The sequence below is a fragment of the Lithobates pipiens genome, unplaced genomic scaffold (genome assembly GCF_037356315.1).
Source record: "Lithobates pipiens isolate NorthernLeopardFrog02 unplaced genomic scaffold, aLitPip1_a1.2 Scaffold_35, whole genome shotgun sequence".
In the NCBI taxonomy this organism is placed as follows: domain Eukaryota; kingdom Metazoa; phylum Chordata; class Amphibia; order Anura; family Ranidae; genus Lithobates; species Lithobates pipiens.
The window spans coordinates 21,156,801-21,180,789 of record NW_027507811.1 but is presented as its reverse complement, the minus strand read 5'-3'; the positions used below and the strand labels follow the sequence as shown (position 1 = coordinate 21,180,789).

The 23,989-nt window shown below is 42.3% G+C and overlaps 2 protein-coding genes across 2 annotated transcripts in view; both read left to right on the top strand.

The window, feature by feature from the left end:
• LOC143955201 (uncharacterized) overlaps positions 1-23,989 on the top strand; it is a 50,878-nt gene that overhangs the window by 14,929 nt on the left and 11,960 nt on the right. The window contains 6 exon segments of the mRNA XM_077465289.1: positions 5,362-5,527; positions 10,139-10,277; positions 10,394-10,491; positions 10,607-10,747; positions 10,866-11,007; positions 11,702-12,556. Of these exon segments, the coding sequence (XP_077321415.1) occupies positions 5,362-5,527; positions 10,139-10,277; positions 10,394-10,491; positions 10,607-10,747; positions 10,866-11,007; positions 11,702-12,556 (1,541 nt within the window).
• Positions 18,625-23,205, top strand: LOC143956346 (uncharacterized). Its single transcript, XM_077466562.1, has 5 exons — positions 18,625-18,711; positions 20,642-21,236; positions 21,356-21,496; positions 21,624-21,756; positions 22,088-23,205. The coding sequence occupies exons 3-5, from the start codon at positions 21,434-21,436 to the stop codon at positions 23,026-23,028; spliced, it is 1,137 nt and encodes a 378-aa protein (XP_077322688.1). The 5' UTR covers positions 18,625-18,711; positions 20,642-21,236; positions 21,356-21,433; the 3' UTR covers positions 23,029-23,205.

Sequence of the window (23,989 nt, the reverse complement as noted above, 5' to 3'; positions counted from 1 at the left end):
TACCATTATCTTCTACCATGGCTTTTATTATTGGTTTTCAATTGCAATTAATGTCACCTATTTGTATTTTTATCATGGATTCTTTATTATGGGTTTTTAATTGCAATCTGTATTCACCATATTTATGTGTAATCTATATTTGGTTCTAAGTAAGCAGAGTAACTGTTTATTAACAAATACATACACATATAAGCTCTGTATATATAAAATCCAACAGCGGGCTAAAAACGGCAGAACACTATGTAGGATAGTTATAGGAACACAATCACCACCGCGCTCTATTTGACATATGGGCATTCCCACAGCAAAAATGGCGGCGGTCGTCCGCGCATGCGCGATAGGTGTATTGTGTCCTATAAAGAGCGTGAGGTGTGTAAAGATGGCCGCTCCGGATGACGTCCCAGTGACGAAACGCGTAGGGCGTGGCCTATCGAATACACACTTCCAATACAGTCGGCGTGGAAGACGAACGGAACGCTCTCAGCAGCTTCCATAGCTTCAACACTGTACCTTTACACTACGGCGTGGAAGACGAACGGAACGCTCTCAGCAGCTTCCATATCTTTCACACTGCACCTTTATACTGCATTTATTCAAGCCATTTTCTTCTTTCAAAAGTGTGAGTAATTTTTAGTATCTTCTTAATAAAGTGATTTATACAGTATCACACTATGTATGGTCCTCTCTTTCAATATATATACTGAGGCACACTCCACCTGGAAATAACGAGGGATCCTCAACAGCCTATCTGAAGCAAGCCAGAGAGCGACACGGTAGCTTATACTGTGAAGGCTGATCCACCCTGGATGGGGTTATTTTTCTGGTGAGAGTACATCCTATAAGTGCCCACAATGCATGAAGATTAGTTGTTTGGATCCATCACATCCCCTCCTGTATCTACGGGAAATCCCCCATTAACTGCACTGCATCAGAGACTGTGCTTTTTTGCTTCTTTTTTTACTCCCCCTTTTTTTCTCTTTGTACACATTTTACTTGGGACAAATTCTAAAAAATTTTTTATTTTTTATTTTTTATTTTTATTTTTAATATTTTTTATTTTTCATTTTTATTTTATTCTATTTCTGAATTTTTTCACCTCCTTTTAAACTTATTTCCATTTTAAATTTTTCTTTTTTCACTCGTAATATTTAGCATGTTTCACGTGGGGTATTGATATTTATCACGGATTTATTGTATATTTTAGTATTGCACGCATAGATTTTATTTGTCACATTTGTGCACAATTGTATTATTGCACGCATAGATTTTATTTGTCACATCTGTGCACAATTGTATTATGTCTATGGTTCATATTTACATGTAATATTTTTACCTGATTTATTAAGTAGTTCACATGTTTAAGGCATTCATGTGATTAAGAGTGCATAAGGTAATCACCCATTTAGGTTTATCGCACCTGAGACAATATTTTATTTTCCAGCCAGCATGCTGGTAAATTTTTAACAATTTATACACATATATTTTTGAGTTTTTACTTCCCACCTACAGTTTATATTTTATACTTTATCCCAACACTAATATATTGCACACCAACTCTTACACACCGGATTAAGGTAATAATTTTAAATTTAATTTAGCACATTAATTAAGTTTCTGATACACAGGTATAGCGCCAGATCTATTCATAGCACTCCTTTATCTAACATTTCCCACCCCACCAGGTGGATAGTAATAGAGGCAGCTCTTACCTATTTTCCTTTTTTATATTTTATGTGGATTCGCTCATAAGTTCCTTAGCGCAACCTACCCCCTTTTTACTTTTATGGTGAGTAAAGGCCTGAGGTTGATCCTGGAAAGACTATTGCTGTTTTGTCCTCTTTTGCAGGAGACTTTTCCAGATTTTTCTGGCTCAGGGCTGTTTCCAGTGTGGGATCCCTCTGGAGTTGTATGCCCACCTTCCTCTTTTAATAGAGATACTGCAAAAATGCTAAATAATTAGAAGCGTGACAATATAATATAAATAAATTATTATAATATATGTTATTTGATAATCGAAAGAAAACACATATCATGAACTTGTTAAATCTTGTGACTGAAACACAACAGTGACAATATAATATAAATTAAATTAAATTATCAACACCAATTAGTGAAATATATGCTGTTTAGTAAACGAAAAGAATGTATATCGTAAACTTATTAAATCCTGTGACTAAAAGAAAAGTCCACACATAATAGTGATCACGTGAAATAATGTGAAAAACTTATATAAAAAAATGTCCTTATGAGAATCCGTGATTGGTTCGATGATGGTGTAGCACCCAATCCTCCACACAAACTGACATGTGAGAACCTCCACCACGAAAACACAATGCCGCTTACCAGAACGAGGTGGTCCCTTACTACAGGGGGCCACACTGAGCAGATGGCTATAACCCTATCCTGGGAAATTTCTGGCACACGGGTCTCCTCAGCCTCAATAGAATGGTCCATAGATGGGCAACCACAATTACATAGCTGGCTGACATACACAGGACTTCTCAGCTCCAATAAGGGTAGTCCACAGACTCAAACCCGCAGCAAATTTCCCAGAAAATAAATAAAAGCTTGCATAGCGTAAAACCCCTTTAATTTTTAATGAGCGTAAAAGACAAATGGACACTTACAAATATGAAGATAACTTCAGAATAAAATACGAGTCAGCCGGTCTCGCTAACAGCCCGTGGCTTCCGGGACTATGCGTGTATCGGTGACATCAGTACATCACTCCTCCCTACACGTTTCGTCATCAATAGGACGTCATCATGTGCCCCGTGACAAAATTATACAGTGATATCTCAGCTCACGAACAGAATAGTTCACAAAAATTTGCTTTGGTTCAGGAACATGAGATGCAGCCATCTTCCCTGCTCTGACACATGATCGTGACTTCCTGTAGGTGAGATTGTGGTCACAGAGAGACACTGAAAGTGTGCTGTGAAGACACTTACAGTATTAAGCTTTTTGGTGTGCTTTTTAGCACATACTATACAGTACTGTACTCTACATCCCTGTGCACACTTGCTTTTTGGTGTGCATTTAGCACATACTATACAGTACTGTTCTCTACATCCCTTTGCACATTTGTTTTTTTGTGGGCTTTTTATCACATTCTGTACTGTACCGGACATCCAGTATGACTCCAAAGAAAATTCAGAGCAAGCATCGTGGTAAGAAAAAAGTGTGGAGCAGTAATGAAGGTGACAAGACTGTTCAGAGCAAGTATGTTGTTGAAAATAAAGTGCAGAGCGGTAATGAAGGTGACAAGAAAGTTCAGAGCGGTAATGAAAGTGATAAGAATGTGCAGAGCAGTAATGAAGGTGACAAGAAAGTGCAGAGCAGTAATGAAGGTGACAAGAAAGTGCAGAGCGGTAATGAAGGTGACAAGAAAGTGCAGAGCGGTAATGAAGGTGAAAAGAATGTGCAGAGCGGTAATGCAGGTGACAAGAATGTGTAGAGCGATAATGAAGGTGACAAGAAAGTGCAGAGTGGTAATGAAGGTGACAAAGTGTAGAGCGGTAATGAAGGTGAAAAGAATGCGCAGAGCGGTAATGAATGTGACAAGAAAGTGCAGAGCGGTAATGAAGGTGAAAAGAAAGTGCAGAGCGGTAATGAAGGTTACAAGAATGTGCAGAGCAGAAATGAAGGTGACAAGAAAGTGCAGAGTGGTAATGAAGGTGACAAGAATGTGCACAGCGGTAATGAAGGTGACAAGAATGTGCACAGCGGTAATGAAGGTGACAAGAATTTGCAGAGCGGTAATGAAGGTGACAAGAAAGTGCAGAGCGGTAATGAAGGTGACAAGAAAGTGCAGAGCGGTAATGAAGGTGACAAGAATGTGCACAGCGGTAATGAAGGTGAAAGAATTTGCAGAGCGGTAATGAAGGTGACAAGAAAGTGCAGAGCGGTAATGAAGGTGACAAGAAAGTGCAGAGCGGTAATGAAGGTGACAAGAAAGTTCAGAGCGGTAATGAAAGTGATAAGAATGTGCAGAGCAGTAATGAAGGTGACAAGAAAGTGCAGAGCAGTAATGAAGGTGACAAGAAAGTGCAGAGCGGTAATGAAGGTGACAAGAAAGTGCAGAGCGGTAATGAAGGTGAAAAGAATGTGCAGAGCGGTAATGCAGGTGACAAGAATGTGCAGAGCGATAATGAAGGTGACAAGAAAGTGCAGAGTGGTAATGAAGGTGACAAAGTGTAGAGCGGTAATGAAGGTGAAAAGAATGCGCAGAGCGGTAATGAATGTGACAAGAAAGTGCAGAGCGGTAATGAAGGTGAAAAGAAAGTGCAGAGCGGTAATGAAGGTTACAAGAATGTGCAGAGCAGTAATGAAGGTGACAAGAAAGTGCAGAGTGGTAATGAAGGTGACAAGAATGTGCACAGCGGTAATGAAGGTGACAAGAATGTGCACAGCGGTAATGAAGGTGACAAGAATTTGCAGAGCGGTAATGAAGGTGACAAGAAAGTGCAGAGCGGTAATGAAGGTGACAAGAAAGTGCAGAGCGGTAATGAAGGTGACAAGAATGTGCACAGCGGTAATGAAGGTGAAAGAATTTGCAGAGCGGTAATGAAGGTGACAAGAAAGTGCAGAGCGGTAATGAAGGTGACAAGAAAGTGCAGAGCGGTAATGAAGGTGACAAGAAAGTGCAGAGTGGTAATGAAGGTGACAAGAATGTGCAGAGCGGTAATGAAGGTGACAAGAATGTGCAGAGCAGTAATGAAGGTGACAAGAATGTGCAGAGCGGTAATGAAGGGGACAAGAAAGTGCAGAGCGGTAATGAAGGGGACAAGAATGTGCAGAGCGGTAATGCACCGAAAATGTAAACGTGCCAATTTTAATGTACGACTGAAGACTGTAGTATTTGAATTCTACACAAGATGGCGATCTCACTCCTGAGCGTGGAACACAAAGGAGGAAGTGATGTCATGTATGGACAGGAAGTGATGTAGGGTAAAGACAGGAAGTTTCACAGGAGAGGTGACTTGTTAGGAAATAGTGTACAAACATTACTGGATCTTGAGGTACATTTATTTTATTATGTATTTATTACAGGTACTTATATAGCATTGTCAGTTAAGGCAGTGTTTTACATATATATATATATATATATATATATATATATATATATATATATAATTGTAAAGCACTGCCTGAAAGTGTGCTGTGAAGACACTTACAGTATTAAGCTTTTTGGTGTGCTTTTTAGCACATACTATACAGTACTGTACTCTACATCCCTGTGCACACTTGCTTTTTGGTGTGCATTTAGCACATACTATACAGTACTGTTCTCTACATCCCTTTGCACATTTGTTTTTTTGTGGGCTTTTTATCACATTCTGTACTGTACCGGACATCCAGTATGACTCCAAAGAAAATTCAGAGCAAGCATCGTGGTAAGAAAAAAGTGTGGAGCAGTAATGAAGGTGACAAGACTGTTCAGAGCAAGTATGTTGTTGAAAATAAAGTGCAGAGCGGTAATGAAGGTGACAAGAAAGTTCAGAGCGGTAATGAAAGTGATAAGAATGTGCAGAGCAGTAATGAAGGTGACAAGAAAGTGCAGAGCAGTAATGAAGGTGACAAGAAAGTGCAGAGCGGTAATGAAGGTGACAAGAAAGTGCAGAGCGGTAATGAAGGTGACAAGAAAGTGCCGAGTGGTAATGAAGGTGACAAGAAAGTGTAGAGCGGTAATGAAGGTGAAAAGAATGTGCAGAGCGGTAATGAAGGTGACAAGAATGTGCAGAGCGGTAATGAAGGTGACAAGAAAGTGCCGAGTGGTAATGAAGGTGACAAGAAAGTGTAGAGCGGTAATGAAGGTGAAAAGTGTGCAGAGCGGTAATGCAGGTGACAAGAATGTGCAGAGCGATAATGAAGGCGACAAGAAAGTGCCGAGTGGTAATGAAGGTGACAAAGTGTAGAGCGGTAATGAAGGTGAAAAGAATGCGCAGAGCGGTAATGAATGTGACAAGAAAGTGCAGAGCGGTAATGAAGGTGAAAAGAAAGTGCAGAGCGGTAATGAAGGTTACAAGAATGTGCAGAGCAGTAATGAAGGTGACAAGAAAGTTCAGAGTGGTAATGAAGGTGACAAGAATGTGCACAGCGGTAATGAAGGTGACAAGAATGTGCACAGCGGTAATGAAGGTGACAAGAATTTGCAGAGCGGTAATGAAGGTGACAAGAAAGTGCAGAGCGGTAATGAAGGTGACAAGAAAGTGCAGAGCGGTAATGAAGGTGACAAGAATGTGCAGAGCAGTAATGAAGGTGACAAGAAAGTGCAGAGCGGTAATGAAGGTGACAAGAAAGTGCAGAGCGGTAATGAAGGTGACAAGAAAGTGCAGAGCAGTAATGAAGGTGACAAGAATGTGCAGAGTGGTAATGAAGGTGACAAGAATGTGCACAGCGGTAATGAAGGTGACAAGAAAGTGCAGAGCAGTAATGAAGGTTACAAGAATGTGCAGAGCAGTAATGAAGGTGACAAGAAAGTGCAGAGCGGTAATGAAGGGGACAAGAATGTGCAGAGCGGTAATGCACCGAAAATGTAAACGTGCCAATTTTAATGTATGACTGAAGACTGTAGTATTTGAATTCTACACAAGATGGCGATCTCACTCCTGAGCGTGGAACACAAAGGAGGAAGTGATGTCATGTATGGACAGGAAGTGATGTAGGGTAAAAACAGGAAGTTTCACAGGAGAGGTGACTTGTTAGGAAATAGTGTACAGACATTACTGGATCTTGAGGTACATTTATTTTATTATGTATTTACTACAGGTACTTATATAGCATTGTCAGTTAAGGTAGTGTTTTACATATATATATATATAATTGTAAAGCACTGCCTAATATACATCAGTCGCTGCCCTCAAGGAGCTTACAATCTAAGGTCCCCTAACTCACACTCATACATGCACATACTGTGGATAATTTAAATAGATTCCTCCACCGGGCTCTCTCCCCCTTTTTGCTGGTGTTATCTGTACTTTTTCAGCAAAAGTGAAAGGTGTCAAAGACACCCGCATGCGTCCTACCAACCGATAAAGTCATCGGTTGCTAAGTCCTGGTCGGGCGGCTGCACAGTTTTCAGTTTTGCTGGTAAAAGTACAGACAACAGCATACAGGGAGGAGAGAGCCCAGAGGAGCAACGGGATGTGCTCTCCCTCCTCTCTGTACACAGAAGCTAATACAGTAATCCTTTCATGGTCAGCCGTAAGGATGGGCTCAGGCATGTTCGTAAGTCCACATGCCCGCTCCCGCCAGGAAGTTGACACTGCAGCACTAATCACAGGCAGTGAGACATTTCCCGATCCGTGGCTGCACAGATCAGGAAATGTCTCACTACCTGTGATTAGCGTTGCGGAGTGTCAGCTTCCTGGCGGGCACAGGCATGTGGTATTGCAAACACGCCTGAGCCCATCCTTAGCCTGTACACAGAGCTTTGTGTCATTTTGCTGTAGCAAGGGCAAAGAGGGGGTATGGGTATGTGCTAAAGACACAGGCTCGGACGCACCTCCTTGTGTCAACGAGCCCTCAGACTGGAGTGCCTGAAGATTGTGTGCAATTCTAAAGGGTGCATTGACTTCTAAAAGGTTGAATATCACTGATCTATATCACTGATCTATATCACTGGGTGAAGTGATCGATGGTGGATGGACATCATGGGGCACTTATTTTTTTTAACTAAAGACTTGGTAAAAACCGTGGCTTGCATACTATGTACCCTTTAATTGTTCACATGAGGAAGCTGGTATCTGGGTTCCCCTTTATTGTTAAAGGGGACTTCATGATTCCATTAAGCCCCCCTGCCTACAGACCCCCACAACCACCAGGCCAGGGTTGTGGGGAAGAGGCCCTCGTCCTGATCAACATGGGGATAAGGTGCTTTGCCGGAGGGTCCTCCCCTTGGCAAGGCACTTACCCATGTTGAGGGCATGTGGCCTGGTATGATTCAGGAGGGGGGGTGCACACTCGTTCTCCTGCCCTGGCCAGCCAGGCTGTATGATCAGATAAGTGTCCAGTATGTTTTTTTCAGGGGGCCTTGATCTTTTTTTGTGATTTATGTGTGGGGTTCCCTCATAAAAAAGAAAAAAGGAGAGCACACTGACCTTATGCATTACCAATGGTATAATTTTATTAAAAGCATAAAAACAATGTTTATACCCGCAAACGAGCATGTAAAAGAGACTTGTCAATTGGTAAGACTGCGTCTCAAGACCCTGCAACCCGGACCTGATGTTCAGGGGATCAGATGATGTCCCAAATTTCTGATGCGCTTCAAGGGTCCTTTTCGTCAGAGCCTAAGCGGTCAATGGCTTGTCTCTCCCGGTTGCCTCTATATGTATCCACGTGCCCATGCCCCAAAAAAACAACACATTTTGTCAGGACCTCACACAGTTTTTTGTTTTTGTTTATTGCACGAGGTCCCCCATTCTGCATGCAGGCAGCAGAGTCTGGACAGGGGGTGAGCATGAGGGGCAGTTGCCCCAGGTGCAGTGAAGCAAGGGGGCAGTTTACTGGAACAGGTTTGAACATTAAACATAAGAACTGCAATGACATACAATTCTGACACAATAATGAGGCAAATAGTTGTGAATGACTATCACATGAGAGCTAGCTGGATCGCTCCTGCAAGCGTGTCTCCAAGTGGGACTAATGCTTAGGCAATAGGACCTCAGCACTGGGCACCTTCCCACTTCTAGCACACTGTGCAGAAACTCTATGATCTGTAATATCCTACACAGTATTTGACAAGGATGATATAAGCAGTATAATTACTCAATACTCCCCCTACAGTTTATGGTAGGTAATAGTAACCCTGTAAGGCCTTGCAGTAAAGGATGGAGTCTCTTGTCTTCTTTTCTTCAGCTAGCCATTTATACTGCAATATTTATAATCTGCAGGATTTCCAACCAGTAAAGTAGTGTAGAATAATCTAAAACAGTAACTTTGATCGTGCAATATATTTGTGAACTCCTTCCCTGGGAATGTATTTCCAGCGTCAGTCACTTGGTAATGAAATAAGACTTGAGGCCTATGTGCATGCTATTCAATTGAACTGAACTGAACTGAACTGTGGGACTACCGGTCCCAGCATTACTATGCAATCACAAATGTGTGAATTGCGGTACAAAACATCTGGGCAACAGCCCTCTCACCACACCAGACACAGATGGATGCCTCTGCTCAGATGATCTCCGTCCTGCTGCCAGTCAGCTCCGTAATGCTGCACTGCTCCACAAGATGATCGGAACCTGCGTCTGGCTCTGTCAGATGCTCTGGATCTTCTGGTCGGATCACACCTCTTCTCCGGCACACAGTGATGAGGCTCTTTCTGTAGTTGCTGTTCTGCTCCACACGATGTAGGCCACGCTCTTCCAAACGCCCACACGCAGATCCCTGTAGGCAGGCCACGTGTACCAGCAGAAAGAGACTGAAAATGGCCGCACTGGGCCTTTTATTACCTACCCAGCATGCAATTCAGCCACTCAGTGTCCATGGGTAGGTGGATGAGCATTATGGGAAGGTGAGTCCTTACACCAAGTAAACAATTAAGTCACTTCCTGATTAGCTGTTATGTGAAAGTTATAACAAGTCTTTTTCAATTGCATGCCAGTAGAGGGAGCCAAATACCAATCTATCAACATGGTCCTATTAATAGCATTACATGGCAAAAATGCCAGCGCTACATAGACATTACACATCCTGGTATAGTCCAGATAATTCTCAGTTTATTGTCTATCGACAGAGAAGAGTGTCCTATTTAGATCAGTAGGAGGTGAGGAGGATTCTGGGAGGGTTACGTGACTTCATCCATATCTCTATAATTAAAACATTGTTCTATCTAGATAGGAGAAAAGGATTCCACGATGTCTTCATTGATAATTCCTTTCTCTCTATACACAGAATTATAAAACAGTGAACAATGAAGGAGATCCATGAACACCCAGCAGTCATCTTCACAGGACATCACCCATCACAGTGCCTCCACCTCACTGCCTGACAACAGAGGTAACCAGAGCCAAGAAGATTCTAGAAGTCACCAACAAGATCATTGATCTGCTGACAGGAGAGGTGAGCGGTGGTGGAATTCTGGGACATTATCCAGTAACAGACAAGGGATGTGTCTGGATGGTGACTGTATCATTGTGTGTGTCAGGTTCCTATAAGGTGTCAGGATGTCACTGTCTATTTCTCCATGGAGGAGTGGGAGTATTTAGAAGGACACAAGGATCTCTACAAGGACGTCATGATGGAGAATCAGCCGCCCCTCACATCACCGGGTAAGAGGAGACTTTATTGTAAAGGAGAGAGCAGTACGGAGGCTCCACCTAGATCCCCCATCATCTGATAAACACATAGAAACAATGTATTCAGTCAGTGTGTGTGTTTCCTACAGATGGATCCAGTAATGGGAACCCACCAGAGAGATGTCCCCGTCCTCTGTATTCCTGGGGTTCCACACAGGAAGGTCACACCATCCCTCACCATCATCAGGTAGGTGTAAGTGAGCAACTAAAATGTAAAAAGAATTCTAAACTAGGAGGCCACATTCTTCAAAGTAACTTCTTGTTCCTTTTTATAAATGTATTCTGTCATCTTTGGGGTTTAGGGTGAAGAATTGAAAGACATCAAAGCTGAGATTAAGGAGGAAGAAGAGGAGACTCTGGTGAGTGGAGCTCAGCAGTCTATGGAGGCGGATAGTCTTCAGGATTCCACACAGGAAGATCAAAACATCCCTCACCATCATCAGGTATAAAGAACTGAGCTATACAACTCAAAAGTTATTCTAAACTATGAGATAACTTTCTTATAGATATATATTTTAATATTGAACTTATGTTCCAGATATTCTATTTTTTTGTTTTAAGGTTCAGGATAAATTAGGAAAAGACATCAAACTTGAGTTTAAAGAGGAAGAAGAAGAGACGTTGGTGAGTGGAGATCAGCAGTCTATGGAGGAGATGACCATGAAAAGTGAACAGGAGGAATCTTCTCTTTATATCAACAGAAGTAAGTAATAATCACCAAATGCAGAAATGTTCACGTTTCTTTTTCTTCTAGGAGTATAAAAGATGAATTTAAATAATTGCAATGTGAACATACTGTACACCATATGAAAGGTCCATCTCCATTCCTCAATATAACGTCATGTTCCCAACAAATGAGGAGGAGATACTGTACACCATATGAAAGGTCCATCTCCATTCCTCAATATAACGTCATGTTCCCAACAAATGAGGAGGAGATACTGTACACCATATGAAAGGTCCATCTCCTTTCCTCAATATAACGTCATGTTCCCAACAAATGAGGAGGAGATACTGTACACCATATGAAAGGTCCATCTCCTTTCCTCAATATAACGTCATGTTCCCAACAAATGAGGAGGAGATACTGTACACCATATGAAAGGTCCATCTCCATTCCTCAATATAACGTCATGTTCCCAACAAATGAGGAGGAGATACTGTACACCATATGAAAGGTCCATCTCCATTCCTCAATATAACGTCATGTTCATAACAAATGAGGTGGAGATACTGTATCTTTATCTGGTTTGTATTGCTATTTTATGTTATTGATGCACCCAATTCTGTGCCAGAGCTCTGAGATACTGTAGAGTGTTAGACCAACATACTGTATATGACTTCTGAATGAAAGACATGAAGAATTATTATAACATTTAAACATTGATTTCCAACAGGTGGACATTATGTCCCGAATAACGTATCTTCAGAATATAAATCAGAAGAAAATCCCACCACACAATGTTCTCCTGGAGTGAATCGCATTACACAAATAATACATCATAAAACCTATCAAATGGAGAGATCATGGGATTTCTCTGATCCTGAGGAATCTTCTGATGATCTACATACTATTATTTTTGAATCTCACAGTACAGATAAATCAACAGATCCATCTAATCCTGAAGAATCTTCCTCAAACCATGAAGGAGCTCACACAGGAGAGCGTTCCTTGTCATCTACAGGGTCTGGGAATTCTTCCAAAGGGACCAGAGAGCCTCCTACACACCAGAAAAGTCATAAGAGTGTGCGTACTTTCTCATGTCCAGAGTGCGGGAGATGTTTTAATCTGAAAAAAAACTTTCTCAGTCACCAGAGAGTTCACACAGGCGAGCGTACTTTCCCATGTTCAGAGTGCGGCAAACGTTTTACTGACAAGGGAAACCTTCTTAAACACCACAGAATTCACACGGGTGAGCGTCCCTTTTCATGTTCAGAGTGCGGGAAATCTTTTATTCAGAAAGTAGAACTTGTTAATCACCAAAGAATTCACACTGGCGAGCGTCCATTCTCATGTTCCTACTGTGGTAAAGGTTACATTCAGAAAGGAAACCTTCTTATACATCAGAGAACTCACACAGGTGAGCGCCCTTTTTCATGTTCAGAGTGCGGGAAAGCTTTCATTATGAAATGCAGCCTTGTTGCTCACCAGAGAAGTCACACGGGGGAACGTCCTTATTCGTGTTCAAAGTGCGGGAAAGGCTTCAGTCAAAAAAATGCCCATGATCGACACCAGGGAATTCACATGGACTAACTACCTTTTTAATGTTCAGACGGACAAATGGGGAGTGTGGCAAGAATAACCTCCAGAGAACGTATGTCCTTCCTTATAGTCAGAATGTATAAAATGTTTCTGTTAAAGAAAATCACTTCTTGGACCCCAGAATATTCACAAAGGCTAATAAAGTTTTTGTGTTCATATTGGCTTATTTGGAGGCGTGGCCAAAGTACAATGGGATTTTTTTGGAATGATGTGATAGTTATAGGTCTGAAGGGATTGAATTATAGTAATACGGTCCTCTAAACAATGCTGACTTGGTCCCGCACTCACACAGACCACACCATGGAATACGACAACCCATGGACCATACCTTTTTACTGGTTGCTATCAACCAATATATTGTACATCTTTTTTTGCTTTACTGAAGGAACTAACTTTTTATTGAACCGACTAAAGTATCATTATTTTTAAATAAAAAATTTAAAAATTAACCCATATTGGATAATAAATATATACAAGAGATTGAAAATATAGAGAGGAGTAAAGAATTGGAAAGGTGTGGTTTGGTGTGATGAATCCAATTATATAGAGAGACAACCTTTAAATCATTTAAGGAGCTTAGAGAGGAATATGGTATACCAAAACAGTCTTTCTATTGATATCTACAAAGTAGGCATGCTTTGGACAAACAATTTAGAGGGAAACTACTTGGAGTGGAGTGGGGATTACGATTCTTCGTAAAGTAAGGCCGCCTACACACGGGCGGATTATCTGCCCAACTTAGTCCGCTGAACCGTGTTTCAGCGGACAATCCGCTCGTGTGTGGGCTTCAGCGGACTTTTTCAGCGGACAGTCTGACGGACTTAGTCTTTCGGAATTTCCGTAATTTTGTCCGTCCAAACTTGGTTTCAGCGGACAGTCCGCTCGTGAGTAGGCAAGTTGGACGGACTAAGTATGGTGCATGCTCAGAAAGGATTTACACGCCGAAGGTTGCATTGCAGTGTATTGGACGTCGTATTTCTAGTCCCGTCGTACGTGCTGTACACGTCATCGCGCAAGCTTTCAGCGGACTGTCTGTTCATCGTGTGTGGTCAAGTCCGTTCATTCAAAAGTTGAACGGACTGTCTGTCGGATTGTCTGACGAACTTAGTTGGGCAGACAATCCGCCCGTGTGTACGCGGCCTAAGTGATGCAAACCTGACTTAGTCCTTGTACACACGATCAGAGAATCTGTCGGAATGTGTCCTATCGGACCGTGTTGTCGGATAATCCGACTGTGTGTGGTATGCATCAGACTGATTCAGTCGAAATATCCGTCAGACCCAATTTTCCAACTTGTTGGAAATATTTTCCGACCAACTGGTTCGATCGGACATACTCCGATCATGTGTAGAGAATTTTGATCGGACAAAGTACCACACATGCTCAGATCAAATTCCTACATCAAAGCTATTGGCTACTAGCCTGAATGTAGTCCCATTGTAACGAAATTACGTCATCACGTTCTGAAAGATCGGATTTTTCGACAACTTAGTCCGACCGTGTGTATGCAACAGTTTTGGACAAGATCCGACGGACAAAATCCGACAGATTTGGTTGTCGAAATCTCCGACCGTGTGTACAGGGGCTAAAGGATTGATATCGGAAATATATGAAAAGATATGTGAAGGCGCGGAAAAATGGGAAAAAATGGGAAAGGCCAACTCCCTTGTAAACGTCGATGGGTAGAAGAACTGGGAGATATAACAGAGGAACAATGGAGATACATATTAGATACTGGACCATTGTTATCCCCATCGCAAAGAACTTCCCATTTGTTGCTATTTCACAGAACGTATTACAACATATGTTCTTATTTGGGCAGAGACCCGATGCTAGATGTCCGAGGTGTGGGCATCTGAGGGGAGAGCTCATCCATATGATGTGGAGATGTCCAAAGCTGCATAGATATTGGAGGGAGGTTGTTGACACCATAGACAGAATTGGTCTTTGGTGTCAACTTTGAGTTGAATCCAGTGATATGTATCTTGGGATGTATAAGAAATAGGCTTGTGCAATTCGTTTCGTAACGAATCGAAATTCGGCCGAATTTTGCATAAACAAATAACGAATAACAACGAATACGAAAGAAATATAATGAATTAATTTGGTAATTCTTTAAAGATCTAATGAAACAAAAGGTCAGCTCAAAGCAAATCTTATAGTCCAATCAGCTAATTAATTTTGTGCCGGAGGATGGATTACTGGCAAAGTGCATTCCTGAGAACTGAGTTAGAAGGGTGTTGTATTGTATTTGAGCCGAGGAGAAGAGACGTTGTCATTGTGTGTGTTAAAAGATTCAATAAACAAAGGACTTTCCAAACTACGAATCATTATCACGAATGTCTATACATACATAAATAGCGAATTTCAACGAATACGAACGAATGAATTCAACACTCTACAAATAATAACGAATTATCAGAAAACGTATTAACGTAACATAACGAATATAACAGAACGAAATGATGTATTTTACGAATGACAACGAACCGAAACTAAACGAAATTTTCCGTTGTGCACAAGTCTAATAAGAAATGAAAATATTGGAAGTAACAAACATATGGCAATAATTAGGTGTTTGTTCAGTTACTAACGAGAAAATGGCTAGCAATAAATCCACTGACGCATATGGAATGGATAAAAGAGGTAGACAATACATTCCGGAAAGAAAGATCTGTATATATTAACCACTTGCCGACTTGCTCACGCAGATATACTGCGGCAGGTCGGCTCTCTACCTGTACGGCAGTCTGTAAAAGCAGGATATCGGAGACACGAACGGCCCGCCCACTAGATGTCCGCCGGCAGCCCACGATCGCTGTATGCCCACATCCTCTTTTAATAGAGGCCTGCCTTGAAGAAGTTAGTTCTACTAGAGAGTGGTCCTCAGTTAAAGTTGCACTAGTTCTGGAATAGCCCAAGGTTCACCCTATTCCCCATCCCAGTTCTTCAACCAATAAACCCCCCCAATAAAAAGCTTCTGTCTGGTTATTGAATGAAGAAACAGAGAAACTGCTCTGTGCCTGGCGGCCGTGCACCTTTAGGGAAAAGAAGCTGGGACAAACAGCGAGACCGGCTTGGGGTCTGCTCTACCAAAGGAAAAGAAGAACGGAAACAGAAGACTCCAATAACATCCAGTTGTAGATCAAAAACCAAATAGAAATTGATACTGCTTGAATACCCCAATCTGTTATCCCAGCCAACCGGGCACAGTGTTTGCAGGTGCTGGTCAGGTTGATTACTGGCTTGTTAGACACATTGAGGCCTACAACAAGGTAGTGCCTCTCTCCTCACACTGTCTCAGCATATAGTAAGCTCCTTAGTAAAAAAATGGCTTCAGCTTGGTCTCCAACCCATTGGAGAACCTCCTTTAACATATTTTGTCCAATAGGAGCTCAATCGTAGAGGCCAATTGTAGTCCTCGATGTGTCTGATGATCTGGTTATAGTGCCTAATAAGATCATATAGAGATGTATTATACACTCACCGGCCACTTTATTAGGTACATCGATTCAATTGTTTGGTAACACAAATTGTTATTCAGCTAAGCACATGGCTGCAACCTAATGCATTTAGGCACCTAAATGTGGTGAAGACGACTTGCTGAAGTTTAAACCGAGCATCAGAATGGGGCAGAAAGGGGATTTAAGTGACTTTGAACGTGGCATGGTAGTTGGTGCCAGATGGGCTGGTCTGAGTATTTCAAAACCTGACGATCTACTGGGATTTTCCCATACAACCATCTCTCAGGTTTACAGAGAATGGTCCAAAAAAAGAGAAAATATCCAGTGAGAGGCAGTTGTGTGGAAGAAAATGCCTTGCTGATGTCTGAGGTCAAAGAAGAATGGGCAGACTGGTTCGGGGTGATAGAAAGGCAAGAGTAACGCAAACACTCGTTACACCCAAGGTATGCAGAATACCATCTCTGAATGCACAACACATCGAACCTTGAAGCAGATGGGCTACAGCATCAGAAGACCACGCCGGGTGGCACGTCTGTCAGCTAAGAACAGGAAACTGAGGATGCAGTTCGCACAGGCTCACCAAAATTGGACAACAGAAGATTGGAAAAACGTTGCCTGGTCTGATGAGTCTCGGGACATTCAGATGGAGGGGTCAGAATTTGGTGTAAATAACATGAAAGCATGGATCCATCCTGCCTTGTATCAACAGTTCAGGCTGGTGGTGTAATGGTGTGGGGGATATTTTCTTAGCACACTTAGTACCAACTGAGCATCGTTTAAACACCACGGCCTACCTGAGTATTGTTGCTGACCGTGTCCATCCCTTTATGACTACAGTGTCCCCATCTTCTGATGGCTCCTTCCAACAGGATAATGCACCATGTCACAAAGCTCCAATCATCTCACCACTGGACAATGAGGTCACTGCACAAAAATGGCCTCCACACTCACCAGATCTCATCCAATAGGGCACCTTTGGAATGTGGTGGAATGGGAGATTGGCATCATGGATGTGCAGCCAATAAATCTACAGCAACTGTGTGATGCTATCATGTCACTATGGACCAAAATCTCTGAGGAACGTTTCCAACACCTTGTTGAATCTATGCCACGAAGCATGAAGGCAGTTCTGAAGGCAAAAGGAGGTCCAACTCGGTACTAACACAAGGTGTACATATATATATATACATACACACTGTTGTGCTCAAAAGTTTGCATACCCTAGTAGAAATTGTGTAAGCCCCGGACCAATTTGCAGCCAAAGGAGCAGGCCCCTTTTTTGCGATTCGACACTGCGTCGCTTTAACTGACAATTGCGCGGTCGTGCGACGTGGCTCCCAAACAAAATTGGCGTCCTTTTTTCCCCACAAATAGAGCTTTCTTTTGGTGGTATTTGATCACCTCTGCGGTTTTTATTTTTTGCGCTATAAACAAAAATAGAGCGACAATTTTGAAAATAATGCAATATTTTTTACCTTTTGTTATTTATTATAAATATCCCCCAAAAATATATATAAAAAAACTTTTTTTCCTCAGTTTATGCCGATACGTATTCTTCTACATATTTTTGGCAAAAAAAAATCACCAATAAGCGTATATTGATTGGTTTGCGCAAAAGTTATAGCGTTTACAAAATAGGGGATAGTTTTATAGCATTTTTATTAATATTTTTTTTTTACTAGTAATAGCGGCAATCAGCAATTTTTATTGTGACTGTGACATTGTGGCGGACACATCGGACATTTTTGACACATTTTTGGGACCATTGTCATTTATACAGCAATCAGTGCTATTTAAATGCACTGATTCCTGTGTAAATGACAATGGCAGTGAAGGAGTTAACCACTAGGGGGCAGTGTAGTGTTATGTATGACGTTATGTGTTTTTTTTTTATTGTAGGGAACGTGGCCTGGCATGTGATGTCACTGATCATCCTTCCCTATAAAAGGGAAGAGACGATCGGTGACAGCCACACAGGGAAGCACGGGGGAGAGGTTTGTTTGCACAGACCTCTCCTTGTTCTTCAGCTCTGTGACCCGATCGCGGGACACAAGGGGCGATCAGGTCCGCTGCTCCCACGGCCACTGTCACGGCAGCGCGCTCCCGACCCACGGCTGGGCACTTAAAAAGCAACATACAGGTACGTGCTTGTGCCCAGCCAGCCGTGCCATTCTGCCGACGTACATCGGCATGAGGCGGTCCTTAAGTGGTTAATTCAGGGATAGTGATCACGTGAAGCCATTTATTATCACATAGTTTTTTGGCTCCTTTAAAAATCATAATGATAACAGAAATCAAAGACAAGAATGTGCAGAGCAGAAATTAAGGTGACAAGAATGTGCAGAGCAGTAATGCAGGTGACAAGAATGTGCAGAGTGGTAATGAAGGTGACAAAAAAGTGCAGAGCGGTAATGAAGGTGACAAGAATGTGCAGAGTGGTAATGCACCGAAAATTTAAATGTGCCGATTTTAATGTATGAATGAAGAACTAGGCTGTAGCATTTAAATTCTCCACAAGATGGCAGTCTCATTCCTGAGCGTGGAACGCAAAGAAGGAAGTGATGTCATGTATGGACGGGCAGTGATGTAAAGACAGGAAGTGATGTAGGGTAAAGACAGGAAGTTTCACAGGAGAGATGACTTTTTAGGAAATAGCATACAGACATTACTGGATTTTGAGGTACATTTATTTTATTATTTATTACAGCTATTTATATAGCGTTGACAGTTTAGGCAGTGCTTTACATATTATATATATATATATATATATATATATATATATATATATATATATATATATATATATATTGTAAAGCACTGCCTAATATACATCAGTCCCTGCCCTCAAGGAGCTTACAATCTAAGGTCCCATAACTCACATTCATACATGCACATACATGGGATCATTTATATTGATTCCTCCACCGGGCTCTCCCCTTTTTGCTTTTATCTGTACTTTTTTGGGCAAAAAGTGAAAGCTGTCAAAGACACCCGCATGCGTCCTACCAACCGATAAAGTCATCGGTTGCTAAGGGCAGGTTGGGCGGCCGCACAGCTTTCAGTTTTGTTGGCAAAAGTACAGATACCAGCATAGAGGGAGGAGAGAGCCCAGAGGAGCAACGGGATGTGCTCTCCCTCCTCTCTGTACACAGAAGCTAATACAGTAATCCTTTCATGGTCAGCCGTAAGGATGTGCTCAGGCGTGTTTGCAAGTCCACATGCCCGCTCCCACCAGGAAGTTGACACTGCAGCACTAATCACAGGCTGCACAGATCAGGAAATGTCTCGCTACCTGTCATTAGCTTCCTGGCAGTCGCGGACATGTGGACTTGCGAACACGCCTGAGCCCAACCTTAGTCAGCCTGTACACAGAGCTTTGTGTCATTTTGCTGTAGCAAGGGCAAAGAGGGGGGTATTTGGGGGGGTTGGGTATGTGCTAGAAGGGGGATTTAGGAATGGGGGTTTGTGTCTAGCAAGGGGGTTTGTGCTGGCGGTTGTGTCAAGAAGGCGGGTATGTGCTAGAAGGGGGGATTTAGGCAGGGGGATTTGTGCTAGGTGGAGCAGTTTGTGTCTAGTGAGGGGGAATTTGTGCTGGGGGGGGTTTGTGCCAGGAAGGGGAATTTAGGAAGGGGGGGGTTTGTGCTAGGACCATGTATTTTGGTGGCTCAATTTAAAAATCATGCCAGCACCTTTTTCGCGAGCATAGAGCAGACTATTAAAAAAACAGAACACGCTCCTTGTGTCAACAAGCCCTCAGACTGGAGTGCCTGGAGATTGTGCGCAATTCTAAAGGGTGCCTTGACTGCGCACTTATCTATATCACTGGTTAAGGTTATCGATGGCGAATGGACATCATGGGGCACTTATTATTTTTTTTAAACAAAAGAATTGGTAAAAACTGTGGCATGTTTACGCCTTACTTTTTTGTGAATGAGTAGGGATACTATGTACTCTTTAAATTGTTCACATGAGGGAGCTGGTATCTGGGTTCCCCCTTATTGTTAAAGGGGACTTCAAGATTCCATTAAGCCCCCCTGCCTACAGACCCCCACAACCACCAGGCCAGGGTTGTGGAGAAGAGGCCCTTGTCCTGATCAACAAGGAGATAAGGTGCTTTGCCAGAGGGTCCACCCCTTGGCAAGGCACTTACCCATGTCGAGGGCATGTGGCCTGGTATGATTCAGGGGGGGGGGGGGGGGTGCACGCTTGTTCTCCTCCTTTCCTGGTCAGCCAGGCTGTATGATCCGATAAGGGTCCAGTATGTTTTTTTTTGGAGGCCTTGATCTTTTTTTGTGATTTATGTGTGGGATTCCCTCCTAAAAAACAAAAAAGGAGAGCACACTGACCTTGTGCATCCGCTGACGTCCTTAACAACCATTCACAACAGGACGTTTTCATGTATAATAGCAGAAGTATAGACCAGATAATTCTCAGTTTATTGTCTATCGACAGAGAAGAGTGTCCTATTTAGATCAGTAGGAGGTGAGGAGGATTCTGGGAGGGTCACGTGACTTCATCCATATCTCTATAATTAAAACATTGTTCTCTCTAGAGAGGAGAAAAGGATTCCACAACGTCTTCATTGATAATTCCCTTCTCTCTATACACAGAATCATAAAATAGTGAAGGAAACATCTGGAGATCCATGAACACCCAGCAGTCGTCTTCAGAGGACATCACCCATCACAGTGCCTCCACCTCACTGCCTGTCAACAGAGGTAACCAGTGCCAAGAAGATTCTAGAAGTCACCAAGAAGATCATTGATCTGCTGACAGGAGAGGTGAGCGGTGCCGGGAATTCTGGGACATTATCCAGTAACAGACAAGGGATGTGTCTGGATGGTGACTGTATCATTGTGTGTGTCAGGTTCCTATAAGGTGTCAGGATGTCACTGTCTATTTCTCCATGGAGGAGTGGGAGTATTTAGAAGGACACAAGGATCTCTACAAGGACGTCATGATGGAGAATCAGCCGCCCCTCACATCACCGGGTAAGAGGAGACTTTATTGTAAAGGAGAGAGCAGTACGGAGGCTCCACCTAGATCCCCCATCATCTGATAAACACATAGAAACAATGTATTCAGTCAGTGTGTGTGTTTCCTACAGATGGATCCAGTAATGGGAACCCACCAGAGAGATGTCCCCGTCCTCTGTATTCCCGGGATTCCACACAGGAAGATCACACCATCCCCCACCATCATCAGGTAGGTGCAAGTGAGCACCTAAAATAAAAGTAAAAATAATTCTAAACGAGGAGGCCACATTCTTCAAAGTAACTTCTGGTTCCTTTTTATAAATCTATTCTGTCATCTTTGGGGTTTAGGGTGAAGAATTGAAAGACATCAAAGCTGAGATTAAAAAGGAAGAAGAGGAGAGTCTGGTGAGTGGAGCTCAGCAGTCTATGGAGGCGGATAGTCTTCAGGATTCCACACAGGAAGATCAAAGCATCCCTCACCATCATCAGGTATAATGAACTGAGCTATAGAACTCAAAAGTTATTCTAAACTATGAGATAACTTTCTTATAGATATATATTTTTTTAATATTGAACTTAATTTTCCAGATATTTTATTTTTTGTTTTGGGGTTCAGGATAAATGTGGAAAGGAAATCAAACTTGAGGTTAAAGAAGAAGAAGAGACGTTGGTGAGTGGAGATCAGCAGTCTATGAAGGAGATGACCATGAAAAGTGAACAGGAGGAATCTTCTCTTTATATCAACAGAAGTAAGTAATAATCACCAAATGCAGAAATGTTCACAATTTCCTTTTTCTTCTATGAGTATAAAAGATGAATTTGAATAATAGCAGCATGAAGATACTGTACACCATATGAAAGGTCCATCTCCATTCCTCAATATAACGTCATGTTCCCAACAAATGAGGAGGAGATACTGTATCTTTATCTGGTTTGTATTGATATTTTATGTTATTGTTGCACCCAATTCCATTCCAGAGCTCTGAGATACTGTAGAGTGTTAGACCAACATACTGTATATGACTTCTGAATGAAAGACATGAGGAATTATTATAACATTTAAACATTGATTTCCAACAGGTGGACACTATGTCCCGAATAACGTATCTTCAGAATTTAAAGCAGAAGAAAATCCCACCATACAACGTTCTCAAGGAGTGAATCGCATTACACAAATAATACATCATAAAACCTATCAAATGGAGAGATCATGGGATTTCTCTGATCCTGAGGAATCTTCTGATGATCTACATACTATTATTTTTGAATCTCACAGTACAGATAAATCAACAGATCCGTCTAATCCCGAAGAATCTTCCTTAAACCACGAAGGAGCTCACACAGGAGAGCGTTCCTTGTCATCTACAGTGTCTGGGAATTCTTCCAAAGGAACCAGAGAGCCTCCTACACACCAGAAAAGTCATAAGAGTGTGCGCACTTTCTCATGTCCAGAGTGCGGGAGATGTTTTAATCTGAAAAGAAACTTTCTCAGTCACCAGAGAGCTCACACAGGCGAGCGTACTTTCCCATGTTCAGAGTGCGGCAAACGTTTTACTAGCAAAGGAAACCTTCTTAAACACCACATAATTCACACGGGTGAACGTCCCTTTTCATGTTCAGAGTGTGGGAAATCTTTTATTCGGAAAGTAGAACTTGTTAATCACCAAAGAATTCACACTGGCGAGCGTCCATTCTCGTGTACGCACTGTGGTAAAAGTTTCATTCAGAGAGGAAACCTTCTTATACATCACAAAACTCACACCGGTGAGCGTCCTTTTTCATGTTCAGAGTGCGGGAAAGGTTTTATTACGAAATGCAACCTTGTTGTTCACCAGAGAGTTCACACGGGGGAGCGTCCTTATTTATGTTCAGAGTGCGGGACATGTTTCACCCAGAAAGATAAACTTCTTAAACACCAGAGAGTTCACACGGTAGAACGTCCATATTCGTGTTCAAAGTGCGGGAAATTCTTCAGTAGAAAAAGTGCCCATGATCGACACCAGGGAATTCACATGGATTAACAACCTTTTTTATGTTCAGACGGACAAAATTGGAATGTGTGTCAAGAATAACCTCCAGAGAACGTGTGTCCTTCCTTATAGTCAGAATGTATAAAATGTTTCTGTTAAAGAAAATCACTTCTTGGACCCCAGAATATTCACAAAGGCTAATAAAGTTTTTGTGTTGATATTGGCTTATTTGGAGGCGTGGCCAAAGTACAATGGGATTTTTTTGGATTGATGTGATAGTTATAGGTTTTCAGAGATTGAATTATAGTAATACGGTCCTCTAAACAATGCTGACTTGGTCCCGCACTCACACAGACCCCACCATGGAATACAACAACCCATGGACCATACCTTTTTACTGGTTGCTATCAACCAATATACTGTACATCTTTTTTTGCTTTACTGAAGGAACTTTTTATTGAACCAACTAAAGTACCATTATTTTTTATTTAGATTTAATTTATATTCTTTATTGTGTGTTAATAACGTACCGTATATACTCGAGTATAAGCCGAGATTTTCAGCTTCTTTTTTGAGGCTGAAAGTGCCCCCCTCGGCTTATACTCGAGTCATCGCCGTCTGACTGCTCGATCAGCGTATCGAGCAGACAGACGGCGGACATACTACAATTTGAAAGCCGCGCCTCCTTCTCCGCCTCCGCCTGTGATAGGCGGAACACTGAATTTCCCAGCAGCCTGTGTTCCGCCTATCACGGACATCGTCTCATCCTCGTCCGTAGTACGAGGATGAGACGATATCGGTGATAGGCGGAACACAGGCTGCTGGGAAATTCAGTGTTCCGCCTATCACAGGCGGAGGCGGGGCTTTTGAATTTTAGAATGGCCGCCGAGGCGATCCTGGCAAGGCACGGGACGGAGGCAAGGCACGGCACGGGACGGGACGGAGGCAAGGCACGACACGGGACGGAGGCAAGGAGGCAAGGCACGGCACGGGACGGAGGCAAGGAGGCAAG